Source organism: Thalassophryne amazonica, chromosome 3 (genome assembly GCF_902500255.1).
Source record: "Thalassophryne amazonica chromosome 3, fThaAma1.1, whole genome shotgun sequence".
NCBI classification, from domain to species: Eukaryota; Metazoa; Chordata; class Actinopteri; order Batrachoidiformes; family Batrachoididae; genus Thalassophryne; species Thalassophryne amazonica.
Window position 1 is genome coordinate 80,794,567 of NC_047105.1, and position 20,204 is coordinate 80,814,770.

General features: G+C 40.4%; 1 protein-coding gene across 5 annotated transcripts in view; it reads left to right on the top strand.

Moving 5' to 3' along the window:
• ppfia4 (PTPRF interacting protein alpha 4) overlaps nucleotides 1-20,204 on the top strand; it is a 289,705-nt gene that overhangs the window by 241,308 nt on the left and 28,193 nt on the right. For 4 of the 5 annotated variants that reach the window (XM_034166938.1, XM_034166935.1, XM_034166936.1 and 1 more), the window contains exons 15-22: nucleotides 1,457-1,653; nucleotides 3,065-3,293; nucleotides 3,388-3,423; nucleotides 3,505-3,626; nucleotides 10,931-11,043; nucleotides 11,144-11,225; nucleotides 18,713-18,794; nucleotides 18,999-19,199. In XM_034166938.1, the coding sequence (XP_034022829.1) occupies nucleotides 1,457-1,653; nucleotides 3,065-3,293; nucleotides 3,388-3,423; nucleotides 3,505-3,626; nucleotides 10,931-11,043; nucleotides 11,144-11,225; nucleotides 18,713-18,794; nucleotides 18,999-19,199 (1,062 nt within the window). The remainder of the gene's footprint in view (nucleotides 1-1,456; nucleotides 1,654-3,064; nucleotides 3,294-3,387; nucleotides 3,424-3,504; nucleotides 3,627-10,930; nucleotides 11,044-11,143; nucleotides 11,226-18,712; nucleotides 18,795-18,998; nucleotides 19,200-20,204) is intronic. The other variant, XM_034166939.1, reaches the window with a different exon arrangement.

Genomic DNA, 20,204 nt, shown 5'->3' on the forward strand with positions numbered 1-20,204 from the left:
GAAAAAAAAATCCACCCTCCCGCATCATTTTTCTGATGTCAAGAATGATAAACCAATGGGGGGTTTTTTATGGGGCCTAAGTAAAATTTAGGCATTTAGTTGGATTGCTTATATGTCACAGGAGTCCACATACAGACTGATACTTGCTCTGTGCCATGTAGGTTTGTGCCAGTCTTTACCACCCTAAAAGTGTTGGTGGCACTCTGCACTTTTCTGATTTGCACTCATTGCTTAACATTATGAACACTGTATCATTAGCATATAATAGTGTTGTGACTAACTCAACATTTTTTAATAACAGGTTTTAACAAATGAGACAGCTGCATTTGAAAGGGAATGTTTCCCCAAGCTGGGGTAAAGTTTTTACCATGGCACAGCCAATGGACGAGAGTTCCCTATGTGTGGTGGTCAGTCAGTCAGTCAGTCAGTCAGTCATGTGACATATCACTTGTGAGCAAGATTACTTCAGTTGTACAAGACCACTTGTCGCCAGACTTGGTATATACATGTATATATATATGCATAGTGACCCCGAGAAACCTGTTTGTTTTTAGGGCAAAAAGGTTGAAAGTCAAGGTCATTGGCGTGTACTTTGTAAAAATGTTGAGTGCAATAACTTTTTTCCTAATTCCTGACCGATTGACGCTAAACTTGGTTTGTTTGTTAGGCATATAGGCAAACACTGTTAAGTGGGTTAGTGCAGACTATCAGCTTGATTACATTGGTCTTGACAAAAGTCATTTCTTGTGTAACTCCTCTGTTGTAAGCACAAACACCGCCCTACTCAACACTTACTGATTGTGCGAACAAAGATCAGCACATTTGAATGGACCAAGTTTGACAGATTTGAACTTTCAGTGTGGGGTGCCTCTGTGGCGTGAGTTTGTGTTTTGCAATGCTGATATCTTCGCAGGTGGAGGAAGGTCCAATTCTTTAGGGTCCTTGTGCTGTCTGGCTTCCTGTATGGTTGTATGACTTGGAACTAACCAGTGATTTAAGGTGACGACTGGATGTCTTTGGTACTAGGTCTCTTCAACAATCATTGGGTACCACTGGAATCACTTTGTATCAAGGAGGAACGTCAGCTATGACATTTTGGCCATGTGATGCCGTGATCTGTGCATGACCCAACATGCAGGTGCCTCAGTGTTGAGGAGCGTAGCTGCTGGACAAACATCAAAAGGAAAAGTCCATTTCAAGTGGCTGAGGCAGATAGATGGTTGCTTTCTTGAAATGAGGATGGACTGGTTGTCTACCTGGGTGTTTGTCATCCAGGGTCCTGGGTGATTTTGTGGTGTTGCAGATGCAGTGATGCGTAACACCAGCGCACGCTCCCCACCTTACTTGACTTTTGTTGATAGTTTTACTCAGTGCCGTTCATCGTGTCTGTGTAAATGCTCCTGTCTTGTCCTGCAGAAGATAACTGTGTGTTAACAGTCGTACTTGTTGTGTCCAGGTGTATGCTGTATTTGAACAGGACTATCCATCGCTGCGTGGGAGTGTCAGCCACCTACTTGGAAGTGACATTGAGGCAGAATCTGACTTGGATGATGAGGTTAGCTCCACCCTGCTTTCCCCTAGTGGCCAATCAGATGCTCAGACTCTTGCTCTCATGCTGCAGGAGCAGCTCGATGCCATCAATGAAGAGATCAGGTGAGAAATGCCACGCACTTTCCTATTTCATATTCATATTACACGGCACATACTATACTTTGAGAAATGTTTGTTCCGCTTCTCTGAGATCCAACTTCCACCAAACGTGCATGTAGAATGACTCCAGAATTGCCCTTATAAAGGGTTTGTTTTGGCAAAGGTCAAGGTTATTAGAATCAAAAGCAAAATTATATCTTTTTTCACTCCAATGTCCGCCATGTTTGGTGGGTTCCGGAATTGAACAGGTGTCATCAAATTTACCAAATACCATATTTACCAAATGACAGCTGCAGACTCCCAGAAATATTGCTACAACATTGTAGGATGAAACCAAGATTTTAGTGGAAAATATTTAATAGGCTTGGGATACGTTCCATACCTCTACCCGAGATTGAGCCACAGACTTTGTACAAATGAATTAAGTGTCTTACCACTCCTCCACCTTGGCTGTCATTGAGAAGAAATGGCTCAGAACTACGTGAACATGTTTACATTTGATTATCTTCAACACTGTTGCTATGTTGGTGGGATTCAAGAGAATGACGTGGCAACATTAAACCTCAACCAAAATACAATGTTGCATTTATGTTTGCTGGGAATGACTTCATGATGAAGTCACAAAGATGTCAAAATATAAACTTATATGTAGTTTTTAAAAACACTGTTCCTACCATCTGTGGTCCCTTGAAGCTCACTGCATCTGTTGCTGGGAATAAATATTTTTTGTTTGTAGAGCACACAGCGTATGTATCAACCCTCCGATGTCTTTTCTTTGTTTTATTTTTTATTATCATGTTTTTATGTTTGCTATTCAGTCATTCCATTCAGTACCCATTTCCACACTGGAAAACAATTATGAAACTACATCAAGAAAATAAGTTCTAATATTGACACAAAAAAGAGAAAATATCAATTCTTTCAAGAGTAATTGTGAGAAAAACATGAATAAACACAAATATCTGATTATTAAGAGATGAAAGAATTCAGCATTTTAATTTAAAATTATGTGATACTTGGTCGCTGTTGAAATGTTCAATGTTTAATTGCTACCTGGTCTCACGGCAAGTCGTGATTCAGCAACACGAAATGTACATTAATCTATTGATTTGTGATATTGTGACAAAAAGCGCCTCATTTTCGTCATGGCAGTACGAATTCATTCTAATTCATTCTGTGATGGCTGCACAAAATTAAAAGTGAAGCGGGGGAGGGGTTATGGTTAGGGTGGGGGGAAAGAGTAAGATTAGGTTATGGTTAAGGTTAGGGTCGGGGGTAGGAGTAGGGTTAGGAATAGTGAGTTAAAAAAAAAACCCTCACGAAAATTTGACTCATTTCGTCACGGGAGCATGAAAAAAAAAAACGTGAGACTGGGCTGTTAATTGTAAAAGCTGTTACGATTGTGTGACTACAGAATGATCCAGGTAGAGAGAGAGTCAGCTGACCTGCGCTCTGATGAGATCGAGTCTCGTGTGAACAGCGGCAGCATGGACGGACTCAACGTGACGCTTCGGCCCCGGGCCCTGCCCACCTCTGCCACCGCTCAGTCTTTAGCATCATCCTCGTCCCCACCCACCAGCGGACACTCCACGCCCAAGCATCATTCACGTAACCCCAGCCACCACCTTGGCATCATGACACTGGTCAGACAGCAAACACGTGCAAAAACACCTGGCTGTGCAGTATGCTGCTCGCAAATGTATGTTTTTATAATGTGTGCTGTTTTGTGTGTCACAGCCAAGTGATCTGAGGAAACATCGCAGGAAAGTAGCAGTAAGTCAGACTTCTTTGTTTATTTGTTTGTCTCACTTTTACTTCTGTAAGTGAGCTCTGTTACTGTTGTGGTGTTTCCAGTCCCCAGTGGAAGTGGACAAAGCCACAATCAAGTGTGAGACGTCGCCACCATCCTCCCCACGCAGTTTACGACTCGAAACCAATTTTGCCCAATTTACAGGAAGCCTTGAGGATGGCCGAGGGTAAAACACACACACACACCTTAAGAAGTACACATACATACCTTTAAAACTCTTTCCCTAGTTAGACAGGATAAGGAGCTGGCCTACCAGTAGGTGGACCTGGGTTCAAATCCCTGCCATGCTACACTTAGTATGCATGGTCACAGTCCACCCCAGTGTAATGGGAAACAGCTTTCGCTGGAGAAATAGCCGACGTCGGACTGGAGACCTATTAAGGAGGAGGCTCTTACCCACTTCACGTTTCCTAAGCCAGAGATAAGCACGAAGACTCATGGACCTTTGGGCCTATATTACTCTTCTTGTTAGATAATGTGTTATTCCCTGTGCTGGTAACAGTATTAGTAAAAATGTGGATGAGGTTAATCCATCCCATCCAGCTTGTGTAGACAATAACACAGCAACAATAAATGCTGTCATCATGTAACACCAAATTAAAACAGTACAAAATGAGGGTGGGGTTATTAGATGATATTTAATTTGATGCACCACATCAATAAAAAGGCAATTTTATTTGCCTATGTAGTATCCCATAAACCTGTCTGCCACCTGCTGGTTATCAATCAATCAATCAATTTTTTTATATAGCGCCAAATCACAACAAACAGTTGCCCCAAGGCGCTTTATATTGTAAGGCAAGGCCATACAATAATTATGTAAAACCCCAACAGTCAAAACGACCCCCTGTGAGCAAGCACTTGGCTACAGTGGGAAGGAAAAACTCCCTTTTAACAGGAAGAAACCTCCAGCAGAACCAGGCTCAGGGAGGGGCAGTCTTCTGCTGGGACTGGTTGGGGCTGAGGGAGAGAACCAGGAAAAAGACATGCTGTGGAGGGGAGCAGAGATCGATCACTAATGATTAAATGCAGAGTGGTGCATACAGAGCAAAAAGAGAAAGAAACAGTGCATCATGGGAACCCCCCCAGCAGTCTACGTCTATAGCAGCATAACTAAGGGATGGTTCAGGGTCACCTGATCCAGCCCTAACTATAAGCTTTAGCAAAAAGGAAAGTTTTAAGCCTAATCTTAAAAGTAGAGAGGGTGTCTGTCTCCCTGATCTGAATTGGGAGCTGGTTCCACAGGAGAGGAGCCTGAAAGCTGAAGGCTCTGCCTCCCATTCTACTCTTACAAACCCTAGGAACTACAAGTAAGCCTGCAGTCTGAGAGCGAAGCGCTCTATTGGGGTGATATGGTACTATGAGGTCCCTAAGATAAGATGGGACCTGATTATTCAAAACCTTATAAGTAAGAAGAAGAATTTTAAATTCTATTCTAGAATTAACAGGAAGCCAATGAAGAGAGGCCAATATGGGTGAGATATGCTCTCTCCTTCTAGTCCCTGTCAGTACTGTAGCTGCAGCATTTTGAATTAAATGAAGGCTTTTTAGGGAACTTTTAGGACAACCTGATAATAATGAATTACAATAGTCCAGCCTAGAGGAAATAAATGCATGAATTAGTTTTTCAGCATCACTCTGAGACAAGACCTTTCTGATTTTAGAGATATTGCGTAAATGCAAAAAAGCAGTCCTACATATTTGTTTAATATGCGCTTTGAATGACATATCCTGATCAAAAATGACTCCAAGATTTCTCACAGTATTACTAGAGGTCAGGGTAATGCCATCCAGAGTAAGGATCAATCAATCAATCAACTTTTTTCTTATATAGCGCCAAATCACAACAAACAGTTGCCCCAAGGCGCTCCACATTGTAAGGCAAGGCCATACAATAATTATGAAAAACCCCAACGGTCAAAACGACCCCCTATGAGCAAGCACTTGGCCACAGTGGGAAGGAAAAACTCCCTTTTAACAGGAAGAAACCTCCAGCAGAACCAGGCTCAGGGAGGGGCAGTCTTCTGCTGAGACTGGTTGGGGCTGAGGGAAAGAACCAGGAAAAAGACATGCCGAGAAGGGGGGCAGAGATCGATCACTAATGATTAAATGCAGAGTGATGCATACGGAGCAAAAAGAGAAAGAAACAGTGCATCATGGGAACCCCCCACAGTCTACGTCTAAAGCAACATAACCAAGGGATGGTCCAGGGTCACCCGATCCAGCCCTAACTATAAGCCTTAGCGAAAAGGAAAGTTTTAAGCCTAATCTTAAAAGTAGAGAGGGTATCTGTCTCCCTGATCTGAATTGGGAGCTGGTTCCACAGGAGAGGAGCCTGAAAGCTGAAGGCTCTGCCTCCCATTCTACTCTTACAAACCCTAGGAACCACAAGTAAGCCCGCAGTCTGAGAGCGAAGCGCTCTAATGGGGTAATATGGTACTACGAGGTCCCTAAGATAAGATGGGACCTGATTATTCAAAACCTTATAAGTAAGAAGAAGAATTTTAAATTCTATTCTAGAATTAACAGGAAGCCAATGAAGAGAGGCCAACACGGGTGAGATATGCTCTCTCCTGCTAGTCCCCGTCAGTACTCTAGCTGCAGCATTCTGAACCAACTGAAGGCTTTTTAGGGAACTTTTAGGACAACCTGATAATAATGAATTACAATAGTCCAGCCTAGAGGAAATAAATGCATGAATTAGTTTTTCAGCATCACTCTGAGACAAGACCTTTCTGATTTTAGAGATATTGCGTAAATGCAAAAAGGCAGTCCTACATATTTGTTTAATATGCGCTTTGAATGACATATCCTGATCAAAAATGACTCCAAGATTTCTCACAGTATTACTAGAGATCAGGGAAATGCCATCCAGAGTAACGATCTGGTTAGACACCATGTTTCTAAGATTTGTGGGGCCAAGTACAATAACTTCAGTTTTATCTGAGTTTAAAAGCAGGAAATTAGAGGTCTTTATGTCTGTAAGACAATCCTGCAGTTTAGCTAATTGGTGTGTGTCCTCTGGCTTCATGGATAGATAAAGCTGGGTATCATCTGCGTAACAATGAAAATTTAAGCAATACCGTCTAATAATACTACCTAAGGGAAGCATGTATAAAGTGAATAAAATTGGTCCTAGCACAGAACCTTGTGGAACTCCATAATTAACTTTAGTCTGTGAAGAAGATTCCCCATTTACATGAACAAATTGTAATCTATTAGACAAATATGATTCAAACCACCGCAGTGCAGTGCCTTTAATATCTATGGCATGCTCTAATCTCTGTAATAAAATTTTATGGTCAACAGTATCAAAAGCAGCACTGAGGTCTAACAGAACAAGCACAGAGATGAGTCCACTGTCTGAGGCCATAAGAAGATCATTTGTAACCTTCACTAATGCTGTTTCTGTACTATGATGAATTCTAAAACCTGACTGAAACTCTTCAAATAGACCATTCCTTTGCAAAGAAACCTGGGGTTGTTCTTATTTTCTTCAATTAGTGATGAGTAGAAAGATGTCCTAGCTTTACGGAGGGCTTTTTTATAGAGCAACAGACTCTTTTTCCAGGCTAAGTGAAGATCTTCTAAATTAGTGACACGCCATTTCCTCTCCAACTTACGGGTTATCTGCTTTAAGCTACGAGTTTGTGAGTTATACCACGGAGTCAGGCACTTCTGATTTAAAGCTCTCTTTTTCAGAGGAGCTACAGCATCCAAAATTGTCTTCAATGAGGATGTAAAACTATTGACGAGATACTCTATCTCACTTACAGAGTTTAGGTAGCTACTCTGCACTGTGTTGGTATATGGCATTAGAGAACATCAATCAATCAATCAATTTTTTTTTTTATATAGCGCCAAATCACAACAAACAGTTGCCCCAAGGCGCTTTATATTGTAAGGCAAGGCCATACAATAATGATGTAAAACCCCAACGGTCAAAACGACCCCCTGTGAGCAAGCACTTGGCTACAGTGGGAAGGAAAAACTCCCTTTTAACAGGAAGAAACCTCCAGCAGAACCAGGCTCAGGGAGGGGCAGTCTTCTGCTGGGACTGGTTGGGGCTGAGGGAGAGAACCAGGAAAAAGACATGCTGTGGAGGGGAGCAGAGATCGATCACTAATGATTAAATGCAGAGTGGTGCATACAGAGCAAAAAGAGAAAGAAACAGTGCATCATGGGAACCCCCCAGCAGTCTACGTCTATAGCAGCATAACTAAGGGATGGTTCAGGGTCACCTGATCCAGCCCTAACTATAAGCTTTAGCAAAAAGGAAAGTTTTAAGCCTAATCTTAAAAGTAGAGAGGGTGTCTGTCTCCCTGATCTGAATTGGGAGCTGGTTCCACAGGAGAGGAGCCTGAAAGCTGAAGGCTCTGCCTCCCATTCTACTCTTACAAACCCTAGGAACTACAAGTAAGCCTGCAGTCTGAGAGCGAAGCGCTCTATTGGGGTGATATGGTACTACGAGGTCCCTAAGATAAGATGGGACCTGATTATTCAAAACCTTATAAGTAAGAAGAAGAATTTTAAATTCTATTCTAGAATTAACAGGAAGCCAATGAAGAGAGGCCAATATGGGTGAGATATGCTCTCTCCTTCTAGTCCCCGTCAGCACTCTAGCTGCAGCATTTTGAATTAATTGAAGGCTTTTTAGGGAACTTTTAGGACAACCTGATAATAATGAATTACAATAGTCCAGCCTAGAGGAAATAAATGCATGAATTAGTTTTTCAGCATCACTCTGAGACAAGACCTTTCTGATTTTAGAGATATTGCGTAAATGCAAAAAAGCAGTCCTACATATTTGTTTAATATGCGCTTTGAATGACATATCCTGATCAAAAATGACTCCAAGATTTCTCACAGTATTACTAGAGGTCAGGGTAATGCCATCCAGAGTAAGGATCTGGTTAGACACCATGTTTCTAAGATTTGTGGGGCCAAGTACAATAACTTCAGTTTTATCTGAGTTTAAAAGCAGGAAATTAGAGGTCATCCATGTCTTTATGTCTGTAAGACAATCCTGCAGTTTAGCTAATTGGTGTGTGTCCTCTGGCTTCATGGATAGATAAAGCTGGGTATCATCTGCGTAACAATGAAAATTTAAGCAATACCGTCTAATAATACTGCCTAAGGGAAGCATAGATAGATTAAATGCAGTGTTGAGGCTGTCATTCTCAGCATCTGTGTGGATGTTAAAATCGCCCACTATAATTATCTTATCTGAGCTAAGCACTAAGTCAGACAAAAGGTCTGAAAATTCACAGAGAAACTCACAGTAACGACCAGGTGGACGATAGATAATAACAAATAAAACTGGTTTTTGGGACTTCCAATTTGGATGGACAAGACTAAGAGACAAGCTTTCAAATGAATTAAAGCTCTGTCTGGGTTTTTGATTAATTAATAAGCTGGAATGGAAGATTGCTGCTAATCCTCCGCCCTGGCCCGTGCTACGAGCGTTCTGACAGTTAGTGTGACTCGGGGGTGTTGACTCATTTAAACTAACATATTCATCCTGCTGTAACCAGGTTTCTGTTAGGCAGAATAAATCAATATGTTGATCAATTATTATATCATTTACCAACAGGGACTTAGAAGAGAGAGACCTAATGTTTAATAGACCACATTTAACTGTTTTAGTCTGTGGTGCAGTTGAAGGTGCTATATTATTTTTTCTTCCTCGTTAAGGTTTGGAACAAATGTCTTGTTGAAATTAGATTATGTGGTTCTTTAGTTTGTTTTAAGAAACATTAGAAAAATGTAATAATTTCCGGATATAATGAAAAATATAATTGAATTAAATAATATAGTATATAGTATGATAGTATGATGTATAACCTTGTTAAGGTATGGTATGTATCTGTGGTGTATATATGTATATATAGGAGTGTGAGCAAAAATGAATATGTATTTATGAGTCTGTGTTTTTTGAGCATAAGTGCTAATAGTGTTGGACTTGGACTTTTGGTATGGGTGTGTGGTGTATGCACAGCACACAGCACACACTCCAAGACCTAACCTGACCTTGTAAATGGTGAATTTTGTGCATGTGAGTGCAACAAAGTCTCTGACACCACCAGTCAACTGCAGAGTAAACCACAGCAAATGTTACAACAGCTGCAAGAGCAGTAACGCTGCCATCATCTTCTCTAGCTTCTCACAGCTGGATGAGATAGTCAATTTGTCTTTTGTGAGAGCAGCTGCTACCCTGAAAATAGATATATCACTTCTTTCTGCCATTACACTTCAGAAATAGTTTAAAAAAAAAACTGATTTGTGGAGCATCTGGAATTTTTTTTGCATTGAGTCATTAATGAGATGTGAAACTGGATCAGCAGCTTATTCATCATCCTGAGTTATTTTGAATACAGAGCAGAATATGGGGATGTCATCAGAATGTAAATTAAGAGATTATTTACTTTATTAAAAGCATCCAACCTTTGCAGGTAAAAGTTATCCGGAGACATATCCCTCATCTTTTTTTTTACCTCCACCAATGAAGGTGGGCGGAAGTTATGTTTTCACCTCTGTCTGTTTGTTTGTTTGTCTGTTTATGAACAGCCTGTAACCTACAATTTTTCATATATCATCATGAAATTTTTACAGAAGATTCATATCCTGATAGGCAAGAACTGATTACATTTTCAAGGTCAAAGGTCAAAGTCAGGAAAAAAAACTTGGAAAATTAGAAAAATCCCTGTCCTTTAACATTGAATGAATATTCAAAAATTCATAACTCTGTCAAATAAGATCAGATTTCATTCAAATTTGAGAGTGTTATGTAGGATGGATGGTATCCTTTATTGACTGGCAAAGTTTGATCCGGATCTGATTCAGACTACAAATTTTGTGGCCATTCAAATTTAACATTGAAAACCCCATTTAATTAGAATCAGAAACAGAATGTATATTTTATTATTGTATATTTTGCATTATTTCTGAATCAAATGTGCCCCAATCACTCTCATATTGGAACCTGAGGTGCAGGATGCCACTCACTATCACCTGACAAAGTTTGATCCACATCTGATCCATATTACAGATTTAGCAGATATTTGATTTTAACATTAAAAAGCCCTTTTGATCTATATTTTATATTATATTTTAGCTTATGAAAAACCACTTCTAACAGTACTTTGACACTGAAACTTTTTTCCAAGGTAAAAATTTGTGGAATTGGAAACTAGTGTTGGCTGAGGTTTGTTCTGTATGAGGCTTGCGCTGTATGAGGGCAGTGTTCTAGTTTATGGATGCGGCTTTGAGAAATCTGTGCATTTTCCATTAAACCACATTTAACTGCATTTTTTCCCATAAAAAAATGGAATCCTGGGTTTTGCATCTGAATTCTTCATTTATGAAAAAAATAATCCCCTGTATGTCAACACAAGGTTTTCAGATTTGCAGATTTCAGCGCAACAGTCTTTGTTTGGTGTTAAGTCCTCTCACTGTTTGAACTGTCATCAGCAAACAGAAGAAAGGCATCAAGTCTTCTATTGGCCGATTCTTTGGGAAGAAGGAAAAGGGCCGATTGGACCAGTCTGCGGGCCGGGATGGACAGCCCCTGTCAGCTTTATCAGGTGCACCCTGCATATCATAGCCCCAGTGTGACACGGATGCTGCATGACACAAAGCGTTCTTTAGCAGAATAGACGGTAATGCTTTTATGATGTGTTTCAGATTTTGAGATGGTCATTGGTGACACGATGACTTTGGGAAAACTGGGAACACAGGCTGAGAGGGACCGCAGGATGAAGAAAAAGTAAGAGCACTTTCTTTTTATCAGACGTTTCATGCTGTTTTTTCCCGTCTTCCTGCTCCATGACCCACCTAACAACAAAAATATTGATTAACAAGATCATACACAGTGTCCATGAATGCTGTGGACACTGTGTTCTATCTGAAGAATGACTGGTCACATGCTACTAATTTTGATGTCATATTATTGGGAACATGTAACTTTCTGGAGGCTGCAGCGGAACACTTTGTTAGAAAGTGAAACATTGCTATGGTAAGAGCGTACACAGCAAAATTTACCTACAACACAGCTCTTAGGGCCCTATCTTAATCTATAGTGCACAATATCAAGTGTGCACATGATCTATGCTTAGCCTAGCCTAGGCTCACATGTCATACATCACACTGACAAATAAAGGAATCTTGGGGTAATTTTTGATCCTTCGTTGTCCTTTGGCCTCCACATTAGAAATATTACTAGGACTGCTTTCTTCCATCTGCAAAATATAGCGAAGATTCGTCTGTGGCTGATGCTGAGACCCTGATTCATCCATTTGTCTCTTCTCGACTGGACTACAGCAGTGTTCTATTTTCTGGTTTACCACAGTCCAGCATTAGGGGTCTCCAATTGATCCAAAATGCTGCTGCCAGACTTTTGACGTGAAGCAGAACGTTTGACCATACTACACCCATTTTGGCATCCCTTCACTGGCTTCCTGTCCCAGTGAGATCAGATTTTAAGGTTCTGCTACTAGCCTGTAAAATTGTTCACAGACTGGCGCCTCCCTACTTAGCTGACCTAATTAAACCCTACGTACCGACCCAGGCGTTGCATTCTCAGAGTGCAGGACTACTTTGTGTTCCTAGGGTGAATAAAAATTCTGTGGGTCATAGAGCTTTCTCTAATCGTGCCCCTGTTCTGTGGAATGTTCTCCCTGCGTCAATAAAACAGTCAGATTCTGTAGAGACTTTCAAGTCCAGACTTTAGACGCACGTATTTTCCCTTTCGTATGGCTAGCATACTGGCATAGTTTGTTACTATGCTTTTTACTCTTTTAAATTAATTTTATTAGGAAACAGAGCGGGCCACGGCCTCAACTTTATCTAAAGTCTGGGTCTTTTAGGCTGGGTTGCACCAACGTGGTTTAAACTTTAATCTACATTTAATCTCAGTTTACTTTTTAGTCATGTTGCACCAAACTTAAACTTAGTTTAAATTTAGTTTCCACTAATCTCTGGTTAAATCTAATCCATGGCTAATCTCAGATTTAATACCCCAATTAAACTTAGATTAATTGTGAGTCTGTTGCACCAGTGATTTTAACCCAAGGATAAACCTGGATTGCCTGTTTAATATAAACCACCCCTGGAGGAGGTTTAAATTAGTTATTCGGACAACATGGCTGCTGTTATTCGTCTGCTTGAGTTACAAGATAGAGTTCCACGCAGAAATATTCGAGATAGGCTAAACCCTGTTGAATTCTACAGCATCAGTGAGTTTTTCTAGCGGAACAGATTCACAAAAGAGTCTGTATTGTACCTCAATGAAAAAGTTGGACCAGCTATCAAGCACAGAAGCCGCATCGGATTTTGCCTTGCTTTTTAAATTCTTCCAGCTGCCTTTCAGCTGAGCCTTGTCCCTGGCCTCCTTTATTCCCGTTGCCCCATTGAATCTCTCCGTTAATGATGCCCACGCCTGCTCCTTCTTTTCTGTCGTTAAATTATCAGTTTTTTTGTCCTCTATAATTTTCCCAAATTCCTCCATTAGCCATGCCAGTAAATTTTTCTCAAAAGAAGAAAAATTGGATGCCCTTTGATGAGGTGCCATCTTCACTGATGCCATCTTCACTGCTCGAGTGATACAATGTAACGGCCGGCACGCGACAGTGTTTACAAATATATCAAACAGGCCATTCCAAAGCACTGAACGCAACGGCCCATTATATTATTATATAATTCAATATGTCATCATTTGTTTGTTTACAGTCAATGTTAGTTGTATGTTTTGTCTATTTATGCATACATTTGACCATACCCATTAATGGCGGCTGATGAACATATTTAAGTTTATTTTAATCCTTGATTAAACCAGTTTAGGTAATCCAGGTTTAAATTTAAGACGTGCAACACATCTCAGATTAATTTAAAACCAGATTTAAACATGGATTTACTAAATTCAGTTTAGGCCTAAACTAGGTTTAATTTAAGGTATGTTGGTGCAACCCAGCCTTAGTGAAGCTTAGGGCTAGTGGCCAATGATCACCTTAGTCTTTCTTTTGTTCTTCTTGTTGCTTAATGCTGACAAATTATACTGTATTTCTTGTCTTTCTGATGTCTGATTCTGTTTTTTTTTCTCTCTGTTTGAGGTGCAGCTCCATCCAGACATGGGTGTGGTGTCTGTTTCTGAAACCCTCCAGTCCTGTGTACCGGCAAAATTTCTTGTATATTTATTTTGTCAATTGTATTGGTAGCTTGGCCCAAGCAGTGGGTCACCCCTTTAAGTCTGGTCTGCTTGAGGTTTCTTCCTCAAATCATCAAGGTAGTTTTTCCTTACCACTGTCGCCTATGTGCTTACTCTAGGAGTTGGTAAGATTAGACCTTACTTGTGTGAAGCGCCTTGAAGCAACTTTGTTGTGATTTGGCAATATATAAATGAAATAAATTGAAAATTAAATTAAATCTAAAGTGCATGGCATACAATCTAAAGCTCGCGATCTAAAGCACATGGCACACAGTGTAACCCGTATAGCACACAATCTTCAGAAAAAAGTAGCATCTTGAGCCTCCAGATATGTTTTCCGGGTGAGCCTGAGATGTTTTTGAAGTACCTGTTTAACAATGCACCAGTACTGTCCCTGACCACACCTCATTTTAAGACCAATGCAACCTCATACACAGGGGTGCTTTAACACCACCCGAGACCCCTGGGCTACGGAGATTCAGGAGGCCCCCCTGCAGCCATCACATATAGTGTATATTGACAAATAATGAATGTTTGAGTTCAATGGTACAAATATTTCATGCGGTGATAGAAGAAATGTTCCATTCAGTGAAGCACCGCATGAAATATTCATTCCATTGAATGAATAAAAAACATTATTTGTTTTATATAACTGCTAAAAATTTTATTTTTATATATATATAAGAGAAAAGGGACTTAGATTTTGGCGTGCGTCACTGGTCCTTTGACGTGAGTAGGCTCCAAACAGTCCAACACAAAGTTTAAATAGCAGTCCAATCCAAACCATAATTGTTCTCAGTCAACTTGCAAAAACGGTCAGATAGTTCAAAAACAATTCTGACGTTGTAGTACAAAGCTGATGCCGTGCAGACGTCTTCGTGTACACTGCTGTTTAGCTTTTTTCAGCAAAAATTCACAACAGAAATTTGTTGAGCTCCTCATCCAACAGCAGGTCCACTTCACCTAGACACATCTCAGATGGCTTACGGCATAGTGGATTTGTTTTTTTCTTTTGTGTTTAAAGAATGAGCAGCGTCAATAAGCTGCTAAGAGTTATAGCCGCTAGCATGTGTGTGCGGTACGCACACGGTGGTTGCAACATCCAATGGTACAGTTCATGTGGACCCAAATTTGCATGCTAAATGGAACAAAAATTGCACGGTAAATGGAGCACAATGGCAAATGGGACAAATGATCAATATCATGTGACATACAAACCCTCAATCAAATGACAAGGATCTTTTCATTGACAATGGATCTTTGTTATTTGATTGGTGCTTTGTATGTCACATGACATGGATTATTCATCCTATTTGTATTGCGTTGCATTTTGCGTGCAATTTGGTTCCATTTACTGCAAATATGGTTATGTACATTTTGTACCATTACATTCTATGAACGTCGCCCACGCACACATTAGTGGGGGCGGCGTGTAGCTAAACATGACAGAGTTTGTTTTGCTGATGGACAACGATTTGAAGGACCTAACTGATGGTGCTAATTCTTCTAACACACATACACACACACAAAAATAAATAAATAAATCCACTAAACTGTAAGTTGGACTAATTTCTGCCATGATTTTTCACTGGACTGAAGTTTTTTGTTTGTTTTTTTTTGGAAGTACACAAAGTCAGTGCACGGCATCACAGGCTACATCGTCAGAATTATTTTTGAACTATCCAACTGTTTTTTCAAGTTGACTGAGAACAATTTTGGACTCATATTTAAAGTTTGTGTTGGACTGTTGACGTCAAAGCACCAATGAAGAACACCAAAATGTAAGTCCCTTTTTTGTTGTTTACAACTTAATAAAATATCAAATGACAAGGATCTATTTTAGCCGTTATATAAAACAAATAATGAATGTTTTTACATTCTTTCAATGGAACGAATATTTAATTCGGTGAAATATTCATACCATTGAACTCATAAACATTCATTATTTGTATATTATTATATGGAAGCGACGCTACATGATGATTAGCTGATTACTGGTCGGATATTTTCCCATATCGGACCAGTTACCATGACAGTCAGTTTGCAACGCATATTTTCGTTACAAACCAGGAAGGTAAAAACACTATTAGAAACACGAAGTCAGACATGGACGTACTCCATAAACATCTAAACAGCATCAGAAAAAACACACAGATTGAAAGCTTACCAGTTAACGACAGGACCATCTGTTAGCAAGTGGAGGTGAAGAAAGCGAACGAGCCCAACACTGTCAGCAGCCTGTTCAGGTGATACTGTAAGTTTGTGTGTTATATATATGTAATAGCCGTATAATAAATAAATTAATAACCTCGCTTGCTTAATAACCCTTTAATATACACATATGTGAGCACATACTGTACACAGGAATAGAGGCTATGTGTTTGAATGTTACATGATTGACAAATAACTTGCATATATTCTGAAAGAACAAAAAAAAGCCAATTTACCGTAATCATTGACTCTGTGCCATTTATTTAATCTCAAACGGCACAAGCCACTGATGCACAGAAAACACAGAGATGTAGCATATCATTTCATGACTCCAATAAGCTATTTAATTCAAGAAATATACCATCTTTGCCATGAAGCAATTCACTGAAAATAAGAAATAGGTTATACATTGAAAATAGCCCAGAGTAAAGAACAGAGCCGTGTGATTTGTTCAATGCACAGAGATTATGCTGCAGTCATTTTCATCATGATTTATAAGGGTGTGAATCTTTCAGTATATCACAATTTGATTCCGATTCAGGGGGTCATGATTTGATTCAAAATCGATTTTTGATTAAAAATTATTTTCAATTCTAAATAAATTCAGTACACAGAGCTGCTAAGTTCAGAAGTTACTCAAGTGTGCTGCAGTGTGCTAAGAAAGATGGTGTGACAAATGATACCATGAAAGTAAAGTGTGTCTAAGATCATGGAGTTTTATATTTGAGAAAGGCAACGTATATCAATGAATAACTATATTAAAAATTATATTAGTTTTTCACAAAGCTGTAGGGGTGCAAGTCTTTTCAATCAATCAATCAATCAATTTTTTTTTTATATAGCGCCAAATCACAACAAACAGCCGCCCCAAGGCGCTTTATATTGTAAGGCAAGGCCATACAATAATGATGTAAAACCCCAACGGTCAAAACGACCCCCTGTGAGCAAGCACTTGGCTACAGTGGGAAGGAAAAACTCCCTTTTAACAGGAAGAAACCTCCAGCAGAACCAGGCTCAGGGAGGGGCAGTCTTCTGCTGGGACTGGTTGGGGCTGAGGGAGAGAACCAGGAAAAAGATATGCTGTGGAGGGGAGCAGAGATCGATCACTAATGATTAAATGCAGAGTGGTGCATACAGAGCAAAAAGAGAAAGAAACAGTGCATCATGGGAACCCCCCAGCAGTCTACGTCTATAGCAGCATAACTAAGGGATGGTTCAGGGTCACCTGATCCAGCCCTAACTATAAGCTTTAGCAAAAAGGAAAGTTTTAAGCCTAATCTTAAAAGTAGAGAGGGTGTCTGTCTCCCTGATCTGAATTGGGAGCTGGTTCCACAGGAGAGGAGCCTGAAAGCTGAAGGCTCTGCCTCCCATTCTACTCTTACAAACCCTAGGAACTACAAGTAAGCCTGCAGTCTGAGAGCGAAGCGCTCTATTGGGGTGATATGGTACTACGAGGTCCCTAAGATAAGATGGGACCTGATTATTCAAAACCTTATAAGTAAGAAGAAGAATTTTAAATTCTATTCTAGTCTATTCTAAGTCTTTTGAGATGTAACAGGTGTTGGATGTAGTTATTCTTTCTGCACATTTAGAATTGGCTGGAGATTTGATTTGTGACATTTTTTAATGTAGTGTGTTTTGTAATGTAAGAGCCACAACTTCAGCCAATTTAATTTAAAGTTCAATGTGATGCAAACTTCATATTTTATTATTTTGTGTTATACAAGCGAAGTAACGTGCAGCAGCACGAAGCTCACTCATGGTACAGGGAGTCCCAAACAGGAAGTGCCAAATTTTGAGTCCACAGTGAAACAGGAAATGTCAAATGTTGAACACTTCCTGAATCCCACGAGATGTGGGATCTCGTGGGATTGGGCACTGAGCATGAAAATGACAAATGTGTCAGTTGGAGACAGAGGCACTTCCACTGTGTGATGTGCTGCTATGCGCTGAGTGTAATATTGGGCGCCTGGTAACCACAGAGCACCATGAGCAGAGCACATCCTTTAAGTGAATCAGTGACCATAAATTACTATTTGTAACAGTTAAATATTTTAACTTAAAAATAACCAGAAGTTCTGTTTTTGAGCTTTGCTCCTGATCAAATGGCTCCTGGCTGTGTGGATCTTATAAACTGCTGGGCTCAGAGAGCAGATTTAGAACTTAAATTATTCAGAGACCGTAACTTTCTTTTTGATACAGTTGAACATTTCCAGAAAATGGCTGTAACTCTAATGTGATGACCAATCATAGTAAAGACAGCAGTTCAATTTACTTATTTTCACATGTGTAAGAGAAAGATTTAACAGAACCTAAATAATTATATGTATTTTAACATTTGTATTTTGAAAACAATCTGACACCAAATAAAAATATGGATTGTTTGGATCATATGATGTACTAGCTGAGGCATATTGACAGTCCACCAGTCTGCATGCTGTACACAGCAGGTACATTTTAAGTAAAAAAAACACACACTTTAACTCAGTCATGCCACGCGCTGGCCCATTCAGATTGTAATTAAAGTGCACCCTAGCCAGCCGCTACTACTAAGTGTGATGCTTGCTACCTGACCTGCGAAAATAAGGGCTCCAGTGAACAGGTCGTGATCAAATATATAAGGCTGACAGTGTGTGTTTGCGCACATACGTATGCTTTCAGCCTAAGTCACCATAACATGTTTGGTGTTGATTGCTTAATTACTGTGGCTGTGCATAGAGAACACGTGCACACACACACACAGACACACACACAGTCAGCGTTATATATTAGATGCACTTAATTTTTTTTCTCTGTCCATGTCTGCATTTGTCTCTCTTTGTTTTAAATTCCCTCCTTAGACATGAGCTTCTAGAAGACGCCAGGAAACGAGGTCTGCCCTTTGCCCAGTGGGACGGCCCTACTGTCGTGTCCTGGCTTGAGGTATTCAGTCAGTGTCCAATTATCTTCCACGAACATAAAACTCCTTAAAACACTCCTCTGTTGTGTCATTGTGTCAGTCTGTTTCTACATCCAATTTAAATGCAGTGATACAAAACACCAGATTGTAATGATCTGTGCTGACCTATCTGACCTATTTCGGTTATAATGGCGGTGACACTGGACTGTCTTGATGACTTTCACCAGCTGTGGGTGGGCATGCCGGCGTGGTATGTGGCAGCCTGTCGTGCCAACGTGAAGAGCGGAGCCATCATGTCAGCTCTGTCTGACACAGAGATCCAGAGGGAGATCGGAATCAGTAACCCTTTGCATCGGCTCAAACTGCGCTTGGCCATCCAGGAGATGGTCTCTCTGACCAGCCCGTCTGCACCTCTTACCTCCAGAACGGTAAACAAGCACAGCAAATGCACACAGCTTTGGATATATATGTAACTGTGCACAACCAACTGATAAATCAAAAAATATAAACACAACAAATAAATGTAAGAATGCTGAGGAAAAAAAAAAACATGCACTCAAAAAGCTTTTCCACTTTTAAGCTTCACTTCCACCCTGCGTCCTCAGGAAGACTGTGAAAAGCTTCAGTATGGGGGCGTGTCCAGCGTCAGGCAAAAATTTCAGTTTGTTCAGATTTTGTATTGATTTGAAAAATGACATTTAAAAAAAACAACTTAATAGCATTGTAAAACAGGAAGAAAAAAGTAAAAGAAGAAGGTATAGCACGCAAAAAAAGAAGAGAAGGTACAGCACCCATGCCCCCTGGTGGGGTTATGATGGGAGTTTTTTGGGGTGGGGAGGGGATTGGATTGGACACCACCTGTTTCTGATTTAGGGTTGTATGTTTACTCCAAATTTTTCTGAATGGGTGGGCAGATAGATGGCTTCTTTTGGGAGGTGGGGATGGACCAGTTGTCTGCCTGGGTGGTTACAGTCCAGGACCTGAGGTGGTTCTGTCGTGTGCTGGATGCACCAGCGCATGCTTCTAATACCTGACCTGACCTGATCCAACAGCACCATCAAGCTCCGCCTTACAGCCACGTACCCTAAACTTACCCATGAACATCATCTTAACCATATTGGTTTAAGTTATCATTAAGTCCTGTTACTGTTGAAGGAAAGTGGATCACTGGTTTATCTCATGTGCTTTCACTGGAGGAGGTCTGAGACGGGAGGCGTCCCCACACTGAAGCTCTGCAGGCAGACTCTTGCTTTTGTCTCGGGGTTTACTTGTCTTTTCCTGCTTCCATAAAATGCATGGGGTTCTGCGGGAAATGACACACAATCACTGCCAGATATAGCTTCAACGTACCTGCCTGGAATAGTACACTCCCTCCCTTGGCATCACTCACCACAACATGTGCCTGTGTGTCTGTGTCTCTGTGTGAATCGTGT